Below are 17,431 nucleotides of genomic sequence, written 5' to 3' on the forward strand. Positions count from 1 at the left end.
ATGTTATTCGATTATTTTTTCTTGTGGCTGAATATCGAAATCTTCATAAGTAAATTTAACTCTTAACTCTGACCGACCTTAGATTTGAGTGAATCCTTTAAACTAGAAATCATTAGTTATGCTTTGTGTTTTTATGTTTGTCTTTCTTTCTGGGTTTTGAATCTCTCCCAGTTTTCGGGTGAACAACTTCCATTTGGTTGCAACTAACGTTGTCAGAGGCAGTGCTAGGTTTTCAATTAACGCGGTTACAAAGGCAACCATTGTCATTAGAAATTAGATTGGTACTAATCTATTCCAAACGAGGACCAAATTTGTCGTTGGATAATTAATTATAGAATGCTAAGCAGGTGGATTAGTCACTTAATTAAGCCATGAAGGTGATGGTATGTATGCTATTGAATGATCTGGTTGGATAACGTTTCATGCTTTGCCCCAATCACACTTTGGTTGTTTGCACCGGGCGGGTTGTATTGACGAAACATCTTTCATATGGGATGGTGCTATCAACGCGTCTCTTTTTATCTTTCCCAAAGTGCAAATCGAATGAATTGGAATTGAAGGGGATCAGAGAACATAAATAAACAGTAAAAATGAATGTGTAGATAACATCACCCATCATATATTACTTACTGACATGTAAGAGAAGTTGGGGCCATTATGGTTTTTCCTTGTTGCTACAATTATGGCTTTTTATGTCAATTGGTTTGACTTGTTCATTCAATGTCTCAATGATATTGAACTTTAGAAAATGCATCTTCCTGACACGCTTATTTGTTAGGAAATTACGGGAATGGGGGTCATCACTTTTCAACTCGAATTATAATGCTCGTGAAGAATAAACTGGCACGGCGGAAGTTAAAGTTTAACCGTTAAAAGGATCACAAATGGTCACTCATTGATAGGACTTTATAACACAAGTTTTTTTTTTTTTTTGGTAAATCAATATTTTTACATTAAGGGAATGAGGAGTTTGGTTAACCCACACAATTGGAAGTCTAATTTGATATCGAATTCGCCATCCACGAGATTCGAATCTAAAACTTTTCACTTTCAAGTAAAGAAGAATACCATCAGACCGTAATACTTAGTGGCGTATCACAAGTTGTTTTAGAGAGGCTCTCAGTTTTATATGTGATTACATATTAAAATATAAATAGTCTTAGCAAACCCGGGATGAGAAAGGAAAATAAAACGGGAAATTACAAAAGTAATCTTATACGTTAAAAATGGTTGTCCTACTAAACATCATTAAAACGCCAAAAGTCTACCTTAGTGTTGTGGTGAAGCGACAACTTGAATTCACCGCCTCATTTTCATTGCGGAAATTTATTATTGTTAGGAGTGGACACCAAAAAATTTAAATACACTATTTGATCACTGCTCGTTAGAATTCACTTTTCTAATCTGCTTTAAGGGCTAGTTTGATATTGTTGTATTTTAAAAAAAAAATTGTTTTTATTGTGCTGTCAGAATAAACAGCTGTAAAATAAAGTTGTTGATTGTTTAATAATTTTTCAAAATAGAAATAATTTTGCAACATAGAAATAGCGCATATTCAAGATTATATAAGAATTCTTTATTTGAATTCAAGCATAAGTTAAGGATGCATCATTGCATGAGGAGTCCCCTTCTTCAGAACAATTTTGCAACATGTTAGTGTCAGAATAATTTTGCAACATAGAAATAGGGAATCAAACTTTGAAAAGAAAATACGAATGACGACAAACTATCACTAACATGTTAGAGCAAAAAAAAACCTAACCCTAACATGTAGCTGCAGCCAATTGGTCTAAACAATAAAGTTTTCCATGGCCTTGTTAAAATCTATATATATATATATATATATATATATAAATGATGCATGAGGAGTCCCCTTCTTCTCTTATTTTCCTAGCAACTTTGTCCATCATCATAATGTCCAATTGTATCAATCGTGTCAATGGACATTATGATGATGGACAAAGTTGCTAGGAAAATAAGAGAAGAAGGGGACTCCTCATGCAATGATGCATCCTTAACTTATGCTTGAATTCAAATAAAGTTGCCACGTGTCAACTGCCAAATGTTTAGTGGGGAGAAATTTTTCAGTCTGTCAGGAATACGACTCGGTACATCAAGTGTAATTCACGTCCGGTATACCAAATGTAATTATACAATTAGTCTGAAATTTGAAAAAATAAATACATTCTAACCAATTGTATTATTAGATTTGGTATACTGGGTCATGTTCTCGACACACTGAAAAAACTCTCCTAATGGGGTTATCATTACTTATTGATAGTTATTAAGGAAAACTAATGAAAGTGACTTGAAAACTTTGAGTTTTAACGATAAGGACAAAACAAAGACTAAAGTGAATAGTACCTAGATTGACTTTTTAGTGTAAAAATGTGATTTTTCGTTAAAGTATAGTACCAGGAGTTTTTTGTTAAAATTCCCTAGTTATTATTCATGTTTGATTCATGCTAAAATCATTGCACACATGTCTCTTCGTGGAAATTCAAACGCTTGTATATATTTATTGGGTCTTGAATGGGCATCTTTTGTTAGGACAAATACACATTATTTGGCAATATAAAATACATAATTTGTTGTTGTTGCTGTTTTATTTCGAAGTAATATCTTGTTTAAAGGGTCTACTTCAAGAAAACAAAGAAGATAAGAAGAATTCCTGTATTCCTAAGTCCTTTTGGACTTTTTGCTCTCTCCCGAGCCTCCTTACTTTCCCTTTCCAAACAAAAACTCTAACTGATGTGCAAATCTTAGTCGCTGGTCCATTCCTTTGGCTTGGGGCGATGACAGTCTCTCCCTCTCCTTGTAACCTCTTTATCTCCCTATCCTCTCCACCCTTTCCCATCCCCTTCCTTTTGTGCCAACCACTCATTTGCGACCTTCCCTCTCTTGTTCCCCTTCTCTCCGGTTCTTTCTTGTCTTTGTGTTGTGCAACACCTCTTCTCCCCTCACCATTTTGTGGACAACTAATTTTCATGGCTTTGATGCAGCCTTCGCCCTAAAAGTTGAGATCAACTGTCTCAGGGCCAATTCCCTTGATTTAGGGCAAGATAGGCGGGTTTGGTTGGTTTATTGGTTGTTGGTGGGTCATATTTGTTAGAAAATAGGATTCAACATAGGTCATATGACAAATAATATACAACTAATTTATGGGAGTTTCCACCCTAATATCATTAAGGCATTTTATGATAAAACCCAACACCTAGTAATAGGTGATTAAGTTGGGACAATATTGGTGGTGAACTTGCATGAGCCTATAAAGTTTATCATGGTAACAAAGCGGACTATTCTTTCAACATGTCTTGGGCTCGAATTTGCCTTCTTAAGCTGGGTTCTTGAAAAGTTGCACTAGCTTTAGCTTAAGGCTATTGAATGACTAGGCCCTCGGAAAGTTGTGTTGGCTCTAGTCTTTAAATGATGACCGGGCTTTCGAAAAGTTGTGTTAGCTCTAGTATGATGACTTGACCAGTTCCCAATGTAGGAATTGGTTTCCCTTGCGATCTTGTGTGGGGCAACTCGAGCGTGTTGAAGAATAGGATCTCATATCGGTCATATAATGAAATAATATACAATTAATATAGGGGATGGGAGTTTGTACTCATAATATCACCGAGGTCTTTTGTGATAGAACACAATATCTAGTAATAGGTGGTTAAGTTGGAACAACATCGGTGACATTGGTGGTGGATCAACATGGGCCTATAAAGTCATCAATATCCTTGCTCTATGGCTTGATTTTCATGGTTGTGTGGCTCCTTTTGACTAAATTGTGGCAGCACATCCTTCTCTGGGCAGATTTATGGTGATGAACTTGCCTTGCTTGACTTACGGTAGCAACGAGTTTCACTCAAAGTTTCACTCAAAGATTTAAAAGTGGAGATGAGCCAATCGATGGAGCCGAGCCAACCAAAAAGATTTTGTTTCACGGATTTGTGTAGGTTTGTTTGTCCCACATCTAGCGGGTAATGTCTCGCCTAGAGAGTGATATGGCCCCAATTATGATCGATGATTTGATGTGCTACACTTGTGAGTTATGGTTTGAGTGACCTCGCTTGTCAGCAATGGTTTTATGTGATCTCACTTGTCTCTAATGGTAACATTTTGTATATACATGTGCTATGGTATATGATTGTTATGTATGCCGTCTTTGTAGCAGATTTGTACTGGCGGTGCTTGTGCTAATGTGTGTGCACTTGTGTAGCCAATTAGGAGATTATTATTAATGCTTGTTTTTGCGAATTACATCCAGATCAAAGATTTGGTCACCGGAGATTGTACCCATATGACAATTGTAACTGTTATGGTTTAGTGATAGAAAATCGCTATCGTTTCTTGCCAAAAATAAAAAAGGAAAAGAAGAAGAAACTCTTAACAATAATATCGTTTGTCCAAAAAAATAAATCGCTATCATTTCGTTTCAAAAAATTAATAAAACTAAAAACTTAATAATTAAGGAGAGTTTAGCATTATATTTGCGCTTCTCAAAATTTCAAGATTGTAAATCATAGACTAGAGAGAGCTACAAAGTTGAAAAGGAACATGATCAATAACATTTTTCTACTAACTTCATTACCAAAGTTTTCATTGTCTCAGAAAAGAAAAAAACTGTAATTTTCATAAACATGAGTACTTCGAATTCAAATTACTAATTGAAAATTAGACACGTAATAGTATTTTTTTTGGTCAAAATTCGAAGATATCTCGAGTTCAAATTCTTCGGATTCAAAAGTAAACTTATAAAGCTAATTACTGGCAACAAGACTTAAACAAACACAAAGCATTAAGCCATTAATGTCTCTCTAGTAAAGCAAGAAACCAACTTTCAAATTTATGTCGTCATATATAATATTTATATCAAGATGATATTGTATATAATAAAAGAAGCTTCTAAATCATTAATAATCACACTGAAGCTTGAGGGAGCTTTGAACCCACCACCTTACCCTCCTGACCCAACGCGCCAGCCGCTCGCATTTCTCCGCCCACCGCCGCGGGGCCCACGGCTTGATACGCCTGCTGCTGTTGCTGCACAACCCCTCCCGGCGCACTATAGTATACCTGCCTCCCCGTCGTGCTATCGTACGCCACCTGTGCATACGGTGTTGTGTCGGCGTACGTCGCCACGTATTTTGGCGGCTGTGGTGGGAGAGTACTCTGCTGCTGCTGCTGCGGTTGTGGCACTACATTGTACCTCGGCGGTTGTTCCCGGTAAATTTCAGATCCCACTCGCTGCTGCACGTGGTAGTACTCTTGACCCGGTGGCCCGGTTACCGGTCGTACCATCGGTGGCTGTGCGTGGTACACTGCCCCGCCTCCGGGAGCGGATGTAAACATATACATCGGCTGTTCCGGAGCTCCTATCCCCGGAAACCCCCCGCTAGAAATCTCCGGCCAGTAGCCAGCTGGCGGCGCAGCCGTCACCGGAGGAGCCTTCTCCGGCATCTTCTGTACGTAATAATCTCCAGAGCCGCTATAGCCTCCGACGAGATTGTCGTCGTTCTTTCTCCCGTACATAGCTTGCTGATCTTGTTCTCCGATTTGTAGCCTCTGCAATTGCCTTTGGAACTCCACCGGACTCACCACCGGATCCGATCCGATAACCCGTTCTGTGTGGCCCGATCTGACAAAGTCAGGCGGCGGCGCAACTTGTTCCGGTATCGGAGCCGGAGGAGGAGGAGGCGCCACGGCAGCAGGGACGACACCCTTTTCCATGCCGAAGAGAAATTCCACATTATTTTGGACCGGAGGCTTGGAATTCAGGTAGGGCGCCTGGGTGGGACCCGAATTAAGAGCCTCGACGAACCGATCCTTATTGGACCTTCCATCATCCGACCCGAATCCACCGTTGGGGCTCGCATTAAAGAGGAACAATCTCATGCGGGCGGGCCTAGCGGAAGCCCGGTAAAGGCGATCGTACTCGTGCATCATGTGCTCCAAGTCGTCGTCGCTGGTAACGGAGATCAAGGCGTCGAGGTCTTCGCCGGGGAGTTGGTACTTGAACGCCACGTCGTACTCGGAGAGGGAGGAGAGCTTGGAAATGATGGCGGCGAACTTGATGTTGCGATCGACGGAGAAAATCTTGGTCTCACCGCCGACGTAGCAGAGCTGGTTGTCGTGCGGGCGAGGGAGGATCTTTCCGCCGTAGCTGCACATGAACTTGGCCTTGTAGCTTTGGGTCTGAGAATTGGCTGGGTCGACCTCCCATGGCGGAGTGTTCTCGAAATCAATATCTCGGGACCGTGGGGACGAGTTGCCGGACTCGGGATAGGAGTTGCATGAGTAGTTTTCCATTGTTATGGCGAAAAGAGCTTGGGACGCTAGAGGAGAAAGAGAGAGAGTGAGAGAGAGGTCACTTGGTTTCTGAGTCCATAGCCAGGGAGGTTGGAGACGACTTAGTAGATTTTTCCCTTTTTTTTTTTTGTTTTTTTGTAAATAAAGAGACTTGCCAAAACTAATGAATAATAATGCTAGTAGATTAAACTAAAAGAAAATTAACGAAAATAATTTGAAAATTTTAAGTTTTAATAATAAAGATAAAATAAAGAGTAAGGTAGATAATATCATGATTGATTTTTTAGTGTAAAAATGTGATTTTTTGTTAAAATGAACAATATCGGAAACTTTTCGTTAAAGTTTCCTAAACTAAACTGTCATTTGTAAATTAAATGACATGTTATTAATAATAACAAATACACATGTTAATCAATAAATAAATAATAATTCATCACATCCATTTGGTACTACGGTCTAGTAGTATTCATCTTCACTTATAAGTGAGAGGTCTTAAGTTTGAGTTTCGTCAGGGACGAAGTAAAACCACATTATTGCAAGACTATTGTGAGACTTAACTTTCCACCCGTTAATGTTGATAATATCATTTAATCCAAAAAATGATAATAATAATAATAATTCATCACCACCATCAAGTTATTAAATTTATAAAATTTAATCTTTCTATTTTGTCCATTAAAAATATTACAATAGTATTAATCTTGTAATACTAAGTAATGATCTGACAGTCGCACGCTTAGAAGGAAAATTATTCGGAGTGCGGTGGTTGCAAGACTTATGAGGTTGGGGGTGGGGCCACTCAGCGTGGAATTGGGAAGCTGAGATGGAGAAGGGATAAGAGAGTGATGGGTTGACTGGGATTGGATTAATTAATTCGCAGATGCCAATTGAGGTGAAGTGAACCAGCAAAAACAAAAGAAACCACGACTGATTCTAAGCATTTTGTATCGCATGTTGCTCTGAGATTTATTTTAGTTTGCGCTTAGTTTATCTCATTTCTGTTTTTTTTGTCTCTTTCTCTTCAAATATCACTCTTTATCGTGAATCCTCAACCATTTACCCTTGCTACTCATTTCATCAGGTGTCTCCTCCAAAAACGCACTTTGGTGGTTGGTAGCATTTGAAGTGCAATTTGCACTATTTGGTAGGATTATGATAGTGCTCTCATCGTGAGCAGCTTGCCTACTCCCATTTTTCGTTCATCCTTATAGTTCTTTGGCCCTTCTTCCAGATGGTGGTTATGGATATGTGGTGGTGGTGCGGCTGATTTGGTGAAGGTGTCTGCTTTACATTTTCATGTCTAAATTTTTCTGTTTATATGTTGCTATGGGTTGCTCACTTTGGGTCTATTTCATTGTTAATTTCTTTTGTAGAGCGGGCATTTGCTTGGTTATCTTGGACTCTCGAGTTCCCCTTACCTTATACTAACTTTTTCTTTCCATAAATTATTTTACCTTGATTGGAAAAAAAAAAAACACTCCAGTGATTGTTGGAGTAGGTGCAAAGTCATACTCAACGTACCCCAATTTATAAAACAGGTGAAATCCAAAATTCAATTAAAAATATATGGTCTAAAAACGTAATGTCGCTAGCATTTTTCTTATTTAAATATTGTTTTGTCAATTGTTGTTAAGCATAATTGGTTTAGTAATTACTTGGTACCAAATACGTTGAATGTTTTGAGAAGCGATTCCTACACAGTTTTTATTCTTCTATATACTTAATAATTTTAACTTTCAAATTAATGAAACTGAAGGAAATTCAAGACTAAAAATAAACAGGAGTTCGTAGAAGAGGAAAAATGTGTGCTGAAACCATTTTTAAATTTTGATATGATTAAACGTAAACCATATACGTTGCAAAATTGTCAATAGCAACCACACATGTATATTATGGGGTGTATCAATGTGAGACGGTACAATTTAGAAGATGCATGATAATGATTTGCTTTCAATTATTTTGTGTGTGTCCAAAATATGGGAAATTATGTCGACAAAGGTACTACAATCTCCCACGCAAAAGCAACTCTTGGACGTGACCGCTATATTTATAAAAAAAACAGATTTGGATCCTCTCCGAAGTAATTGGTCCAGATCCTCCTGATTAGTGTCTGTAGGTTGTTGGATTTTTATCCAACGGCTACAAACAGGGAGGTCCTCTAAAAGTTATAATAATTGTAGCCGTTGGATAAAAATCCAACGGCCCATAAGCACCGGTCAGGAGGATCCTGATCAATTTCCTCGGAGAGGATCCAAATCCATAAAAAACAAGGTTCCAAAATTCAAATTTTCATCACAACCTCCAACCATGTGGAGCCATCCTATGAAACTTTTTGGTACGGAGCTTCAAGCACATGAATGTCCAAACGTCAACTCCAAACCACGTGTCGATCATTAATATGAAAAAAAGTCTATGCAGGGGTATAAGTACCGTTAGGTCTAGCCCTCGGGTTAAGTATTTTTCAACCACAATTTAATGAGCGTAAGCGCTCAAGACACGTCGACCTGTGAAATCATGCAATTAGCTCTATGTAAATGTTACTTCCTATCCACGTGTGGGGTGAATAATGGAGAAATAGCTTATAGGTCGTATCTACGTGTTTGTCCCGTTAAATGATAGGATAGAGGGAAATAGCTTATGAGTCCTACTCAATCTATATTCATATTATTCCCATGCATTATGCATACGCTGTATTACTATACTAGCTACTTCAGAATCTATCTCACGTGTTTAAACTAAGGACCATAAAACATACAATAAAAGGACCTACGGATATGTATATATGTGTGTTTTTTTGGGTCAAACTTTTTATGAATGTTAGGTATTTAGACTCAAAAGTCTCCGGTCAGTAAGTAGAAAAACTATGAAAGTTTTGAGAGAAGTACCAAATCTGCTTTCATTTGAAATTTTCTCTCTTTCACACATGCACACAATGCGAGCACATCTAGCCCTATCGAGAAACATATTATCGTAAATCATAACAAGTGGTCCAGTGATATGGGTACATATTGCGGCTCTCCAATAAACAAAAAAATACGAGAGGTCTCGGGTTCGATGCTCTGAGCTAGTGAGTTTGCTTGATTCTGGTCATGAGCAGGGTGAAATTCCCTATAGTAAAGGTGAATAATTGTAATTTACCATCAGTTATTCACCTTTTTTGAAAGAAAAAAAAAACATACTATCGTACACCTTCAGTCATATGAGAAAAGAGAGAGAAATTAGAAGTGCACATTTACTATATGTAAGTTTTAGTAAGTCCTAATATATGTCTAAATTTAATGCGCTAGGTACACCCACATTTAGGGTCAAGTCTATTCAAGAAGAAAAAGGCCGGCCAATTCTTATCTTAGTTTGCCAAGATTTCAAAGTGGGACAAGTGGAAGGAAATTTCTTTCGAACACTTTTTTTTTAATAGAAAAAGACTTCATTAAATAGAAAAGATCCTAGGGCAACCAATTTAGGTGTAATCAAACTGGAAGGTCTGATGGGCTTCCAAAGGAAGAGTTCTATCCCAAACATGAAAATCAGTAACCGAATAACCCACACTAGTTATAGCATCTGCCAGAAAATTGGCTTCCCTAAAAACGTGCTTCCAACAAATATCCTCAAAAGACCCAGCAAGCCATCGAATATCCTCCAGGATGGACTTCAATCTCCAAAAGGGGTTATAGGCTCCACTGATAGACTCAATCACCAGCTTTGAATCACCCTCCACCACAATGTGAGCCAAGCCTTTAGCCTTAGCCATCCATAGGCCATCCCACAACGCCAGACATTCCGCAACCGAAATAGTATTTTGACCAATAAATCTAGCCCCTGCAACAATACATTCTCCTTTCTCGTTTCTAATCACAAACCCAGTAGCGGCACCTTGATTCACCACCGAGCCATCAGAGTTAAGTTTAACAAAACTAGCATTCAGAAGGGACCACTGGATAGAAGATGGCGGGGAAGACCTGCTACCATCGCAAACCACATGAATTACACCATTGGCACGAGATTGAGGCAGACTTAACGATCCATGTAGGGTTTGGAACTTTATTTTGGAATACCACCAGATTCCTCACATTCCAAATTTGCCAGCAAACTAGTAAAACTTTACTAAGATCCCACAAACCTGCATCATTCTTAACAGTTAATTCATTGAGCTAATCATTAAAAGGGAGAGATTGATTTAATCTTATGTTGTTAGAGATATTTTGACAATTACAAACTAGCCTCACAAAATTACAATTTATACATAAGTGAGATATGTTATGATCCTCTAAATTACACATAGGGCAGGTGGACGAGATATTATTGACATATCTTGATAGTCTGTCTCTTGTATGAAGCCTTCCAATTATGAGAAGCCAACTAAAATTTTCAACTTTATTAGGGAGTTTAAGCTTTCACATTTTCTTAAGAAGCTCTCTTAATTCTCATTGTTATTATCATTATTTTGTATCCATGTTGCCGACTTAACTGAGAACTTACCATTAGCATTAGGCTCCCAACAACACATATCGCATTTGGGGGGGAGGGGGTTAAGGGGAGGGGAATACTACAAATTTTATTCACAATGTCCTCATCAACTATCGATCGAAGATGATCTCTATCCCATTGTCCATTAATAATGAATTGACTCACTTTTATGTTTAGATCGATATCATTAAGACTGGGAGAAATAAAGTTGGATAATGGGAAAGGAAAAACCTAGTTATGGGTCCAAAAAAGGATACTCTCTCCATTTTCCACAACCCACCTCAACCCCATTCTAATAATATCTCTAGCCTTAAGGATACCTTTCTAGGCACATGAGTGGTTCTGTTTGACTTTAGTGTTAAGGAAATCCTCTCTCTTCAAGTATTTATTCTTAACAATTTGTACCCACCAATTTTGGTTATCCGTTAGGACTTTCCAGCCAAGTTTTGCTAAACAAGCATTATTAAAGTAATCACTTTTCCTAATACCCAATCCCCCATTTTCCTTAGAGTTGCAAACTCTATCTCAAGCCACTAGAGACAAGTTTGCAATCTTTTCCCCAAAAAAACTTCCTACTTTCTCTATCTATAGCCTTTGTGATTTTCTTAAGACACTTAAAACAAGACATAGTATGATTGGGGACACCTAAGAGGTTAGCCCTAATGAGAATTAGTCTTCTTTAGAAAGAGAATTTGCCTTCCAACGAGCTAGTTTATTTTTTTATCTTGATAATTAATTCCGTTGCATTAGTTTGATCCTTCCAGAAAATAATATTGTGTATGCCTAAATTCCTACCAATGGTGGTTTTATGTTGGATAGCAAGAATATTAACAATATCAATTTAGGCATTGTTTGGGGTGTTCTACTTCCAAATACTTGCAACTATAAGGCTATCAACAATGGAGGATGAGAAACAAAAAAAATCTTAAAATTTGGGCCCAAAACCTCTTTGAGAGGTGTATTTTAAGGTGGAAAATTTGGGATTTTGGGTTTGAGGGTGAAAATTTGGGATTGCTTCCCACTTCAGATGGGTAAGATTGCAAGTGTGCTGGGGGGCCCACGTGAGACCAATAGCAGCAGGCCAACCCACGTGGGCTCGCACAAGTTAGCTGACTGGAAGATAGCGATTGGTTGGGGGCGACTGAACGAGTAGCATGGTTTATACGGTGTAGATTGGCGTGCCGTTACCATCCAATGGTTGTCGCGTCTCCTGGGTTTTGATTCAGTGTGGCGCGCCCAGTTACATCATTTTAAATCCAACGACTCAAATTCCATTTATTCAATTTTAACATTAATAAAAAAAATCCAACGGCTCAAATTTAAATTCAACTGTCAAAATAATATTATTAATTAATCCAAATCAAGATATGATACCAAACTCTATAAATACACATCCATTTGTTCACTAATCCATACAAAATTTCAATTTTCTCAACATTTTTTTTGTTTAGAATTTGAATTTTTATTTACATAAAAATGTTCACAAAAATAAAGCAAGATAGATTATACAAAAACTAATTCCAAAATTATTAGCAAAAAAAAAAAAAATCAACGAAATACAAAAGTTTAACAAAATAATAAAGTTGGTTGGGAATTCTAGGTCCCTTACCATTGGAGGTAAAAGCTGCTAACCTCATATGTATAGATAAATAGTGGAAAATACAGGACTAAATATGACACACCCGACCTATATCGAAGCATGCTGGCCGTCACGTGAGGGTGACGTAGCCATGTGCACATTGCGGAAGCAATAGAGATATAAGGAAATACGAATAACTAAAAACCAAATTACCAGCAATACTAGCTAAGAAAAGGTGCTAGTACGAGATTAAGTGTGAATTACACAACCTGAGCATAAGTAGCCTAAGTGCAGTCTGACAGGACAAGTACTAATTATACAACACCCAAAGGTGATCCTACATTTGTGAAATTTGTCAGAACCTCTAGAAATCCTCGTAAGCCACCAAGGCACTCAACCTAAAACCTAGAGGGACGCAAAACAGAAAGTGTGAGTGGGCAAAAACAAAGCTTTTCAAAATCATTTCATTTCTCAAAAGTTCTAACCCCTCGCCGTAAAACTTGTATAATTTCCTAGAAAATATAATATATGCTATATCAGAAATCATGCTCAGGATGAAAATCCATAGAAATATATCATGCCAAAGTATCTCAATAAAATGCCATAAGTAATTCAGTTAACTTAAAATATATCAATGCCAGATATCATATCAGCCGGCTCCACCTAACGTGACCTGCACGGCTGAGTCTATAGCTCATAACCAATCTCAATCATATCAAATCCTGCACATGAGTCGAAACCACCTAAAGTGGTTTGTACGACAAGACTAGGTGTAAAATAAATATGCTCTAGTGCTACGATCACGTGAAGACTGTGCGAATGATCGTGGGTCACCTATGAGTCGGAACCACCTATAATGGTCTGTATGACAAGCCTGTGCAACTAACTTGGATCCAAGGTGAGCATATGATGCGGGAGGTGAACATCGCGTGAAGGACTGTGCCCTAACTATGGGTGGGAGCACCAACACTGGGGTGAAGGTTTATGATCTCTCAATGCATCATATCATATCTCGCATAACTAAAGCAATCTCATATCTTTAATTTATGAATTTACCTGACACTTACCTGTGCGTCCGCAACACCAATCATAAATATATGCAACTACTAATGGATAAATAAAATAAGCAGATAATTTGCATGGCATTTTAAAACGTATAATCATTCAAATTCATTTTCTGGGAAAAAAAATCTCAAGTATATAGGTATATACGAAAAATCAAGAGCCCACTCACTGATATGTCGAAGGGTCGTAGCCCCCGAGCCTCGATTGATGGTGCTCGTCCTCTGGATAGGTCTCACCTATATGCGAAATAACTAAATAAACGTTAATTAAAGCACACAACGAAAACTAGCTAATAACTTCTCATACAATGCTCAAATGGGGAGTTTGAATATACCAACGTGATCTACTCAACCTCATGAACATCCCCATATTTTTAAAATAATTTTTGGACCACCCACAGGCCACCACGCGTTGGCAAGGGCACGGCTAGACACGCCTCCACGCGCGACCAACCCTGACGGAAACTTAATTGTCGTTTGGAATATTCCATTAAAACCCTAACAGAAATTAACAGCGTTACCTGACGCCGTTAAAATATTCCGTCAACTTTGACGGAATATTCTTCTCCTTCTCCCGGCTAGCCTCGCTAGTTGCCGCCGTCTGCAACTTGAATTTTCGACGGTTTTTGAAAAAACTTTATAACTTCATATCTTTTTCATTTCTTACCAAAATTCATGAAATTTGTCTCAAAATGAAGCTTAGAGTGAGTAGAACACATTCTTACCACTTTCAAGCCTTGAAATCTATCAAAACCTCGAACATTCCGGCAACCTCTGAAACTCAATGAACACGAGCTTCCCGATGTCCAAAACACTTCAAAATTACTCCCCGAGCTTCGTGTAGACGTCCTAAAGCTTCCTAGAACCTTAAAACTCATTGAAAATTCCACGATCACGATCACATGAACAGTTTCAAAATCTGGGATTTCTGGGTTCTCGGGTTTTCGAAAGATTCACATTCTAAAAATGGTATGGATGTGTTCCTGAGCTCACAAGGAACACGAAGATGGCTTCCAAAACCTCAATCCGTGCCTGAATTGATTGGTTCACGAGTTGACCGTACAATTGTACGGATAATGGATGAAAACCGAGAGAGGGAGGAGAGAAAAAGGTCAACGGGGAAAGGTATGGGTGTGTGTGAGTGTGTGTGGTCCTAGTTGGCAACAAAACAACCAACCACAAACTAGGAAAAATTTAGTTCTAATTGGGTCCAAACAATTAGGACTTAACATGAATTGGGCCACAGCCAAAACATATCACCCATAACACCAATTAACGTCTAAGGGTAATTTAGACATTTCACACTGTCGATAAAAATAATTTGGGACGGGCTGTCACAAAATATTGAAATTTTAGCCATTTAGGTTAAAAATAACCTAATTAAAAGGGATAAGTTGGTATAAATAAGAATAAAGTGGTACAAAAGAGTACAATTACGTACAATATTACCTCAAGTAATAATTCAACTAATTCAAATGGTTTAAACAAACTTAAGAAATTTTAAAATAGAATTAGGATCTAAGTTAATTAGATCTACCTAGAACCTCAAATGGTGTTGAATACAAACAAAGATTTTGATGATTTCTACAAAATATCATGGTACAAGGTACATCACACAAACAAAATTTAATAAAGTAAATTTATGGGCCATTTGATAACTTTTTTTTTAATTATTAATTATTAATTATTATTTTATTGAAAGTATAAAACTTGTTTGTGTTGCAATCATATTTAGAATAGGAATGTGATTGTGTAAATTCTAGAGGGAATCTAGGAATGTATCTTATATTCCTATTAGGAGTAGATTACCTATTAAATGTTGTAATCCTAAAGGGGAAGGTTTTTACCTCTCCTACTATTATAAATAAAGGCACAATGGGGTGAATCAAATACACCTCACAATTAAATCAATCTATCCTCTCTCTAAGTGTAACCGGCCCTCTCTCTCTCTCTAAACCCTAGATCGTTCAATCAAAAAGGCCTACAACACGTTCTCAGCACACCCTTGCCAGAAGCTGAGGAATTGACGCATCGTAGGAGGAGGCTATCATCCACCAAATTCAAAGGCTTATTCGTTTTCTGATAATCATGTACGCTTAAAATAAAAGAAGATATTTGAAACGTCCACGAAGCATGAAAACATTCCCCATGATGCATGAACCCCTCTATGTTTATATTTTACTTTCGATATATATATATATATATATTGTATATGTTCATATATTTGTCAATATATATATTTGTTTCATGCATCATACAATTATATTCTTATGTTGAATATGCGAGTCAAATTATATAAAATAAATTAGAAGCAATTTTGGGTTTCCTAAACCCTAAGGGAAATTGGACATAGTATGGCACGACCCCTACGACACAATATCGGTAGCAACCCTATGGGCTTTGCTGCACCTATTTGGACCCTCAGGCCTTCAACCTGATTGACTGGCATGGGCCTGAAGCCCTAGTTCTACCTCTAAGGAGGCTTGCAGCCTTCCTAAATCTAGACCAAACCCACGGCAAGCTTTGCTTGCTGGGTCCTTATCCCGCACACACCCAGGCCCGTAAACCTGCTCCTTCCGGTGCTAGCCCACTTGATTGGGCTTAGTTTTTCTTACGGCTTGCAACACAGGAAACCAGCCTATACGACGAGGCTCCCATACGAACCTACACGCCAGCCCACGAGGCTGGGCTTTGTCCTCCCGTGCCTCACCTCACATGCTAGCTGTCGCTAAGCCTTAACCCCCCTTGAAGCCCAAACCTGCAGTCCACCCTTGAGGCCTTAGGGCCTTGCTTACCCACGGCACCCAACCCAAATATTTTTGGGGCTATATTTTCGATCCAATAATATTATTTTAATATTATTTAGCTTCTACAATCAACCCCGTATGGCCTGATTTATTGAATTAATTAAAAGTGACATGCAGTCCATTAATCTGATAATGAATCCAAAATTATTAACTTGAAGATCACTTTTGGACATTAACGATTCAATAATTTATTTGTATACATTGAATCGTCACATACTTTTGTAGTAACAAAGCTCTCACACTTGAGTTCCCGAAGAACCTCAAATCCACTATATTCAAATTAGTATATTGCATTCTGTATTTCTTACAGAACCTCTCATTATGAACTAATTGCTCCTAAAACTAAATTGAACCTGTAGTTTCAAATTTAGTGCCTTTGAAACCCAAAGTTTTCATTCAAAATATACCATATGAAACCTATAATTTTCATGCATAAATTAAACCAATACATGTTTATATAACCTTTATGTTCTACGATATATGTCTATGGCTTACCATATGACTACTCACGTTTTTCCTTCTGTTTTAGGGACATGTCGAACTTGAACAAGCTCGATTTCTCCGCTCTAGAAGTCTCTGGAAGAAACTATTTGAAGTGGGTTCAAGACGTGAAGCTCCATCTGACTGCAAAGGGCATTAGAGCCACTATTGAGAAACCTATCGCCGACAAACCTGTTGATGAAGCTTAGAATGCTATTGCAATGATCTTCATTCGAAGGCATATCCATGATACACTGCAAGCTGAGTATTTCGCTGAGGATGACCCACACACCTTCTGGCTTGCTCTATCTGACCGTTTCGATCAACAGAAAAACATATACTTGCCTGAAGTAAGACACGAGTGGCAGCATCTTCACTTCTAGGACTTTAAGTCGGTGAATGAATACAACTCTGAAGTTTGTAGAATCCGTTCACAGTTGAAATTCTGCAAAGTGGAACTAACCAAATCAGATCTTCTAGAGAAGACCTATTTAACCTTCCATGCCATCAATATTGTCCTGCAGTAACAATATAGGGCACAAAATTCACCAAGTTTTTGGATTTGATCTCTGTTTTACTTCTTGCTGAAAAACAGAACTAGCTTTTGATGAAGAATCATCAATTGCGACCCACTTGCTCGAACGTCGCGCCTGAAACGCATGTAACCTATTCTAGAAACCATAAATGATGAAAGAATCGTCATGGCCATGGCAATGGGCGGCAAGCCCAACCAC

At 38.1% G+C, this 17,431-nt stretch overlaps 1 protein-coding gene across 1 annotated transcript; it reads right to left on the bottom strand.

Annotated features, from left to right (window-relative positions):
* Window positions 1-4,815: 4,815 nt before the first annotated feature.
* LOC126623905 (uncharacterized) lies at window positions 4,816-6,428 on the bottom strand. Its single transcript, XM_050292882.1, has one exon. The coding sequence runs from the start codon at window positions 6,301-6,303 to the stop codon at window positions 4,915-4,917; it is 1,389 nt and encodes a 462-aa protein (XP_050148839.1). The 5' UTR covers window positions 6,304-6,428; the 3' UTR covers window positions 4,816-4,914.
* Window positions 6,429-17,431: the final 11,003 nt, after the last annotated feature.

Source organism: Malus sylvestris, chromosome 5 (genome assembly GCF_916048215.2).
Source record: "Malus sylvestris chromosome 5, drMalSylv7.2, whole genome shotgun sequence".
NCBI lineage: Eukaryota > Viridiplantae > Streptophyta > Magnoliopsida > Rosales > Rosaceae > Malus > Malus sylvestris.

Excerpts from the sequence above, each read along its gene's own strand:
- LOC126623905 (XM_050292882.1), bottom strand. The coding sequence starts at position 6,303 with ATGGAAAACTACTCATGCAACTCCTATCCCGAGTCCGGCAACTCGTCC.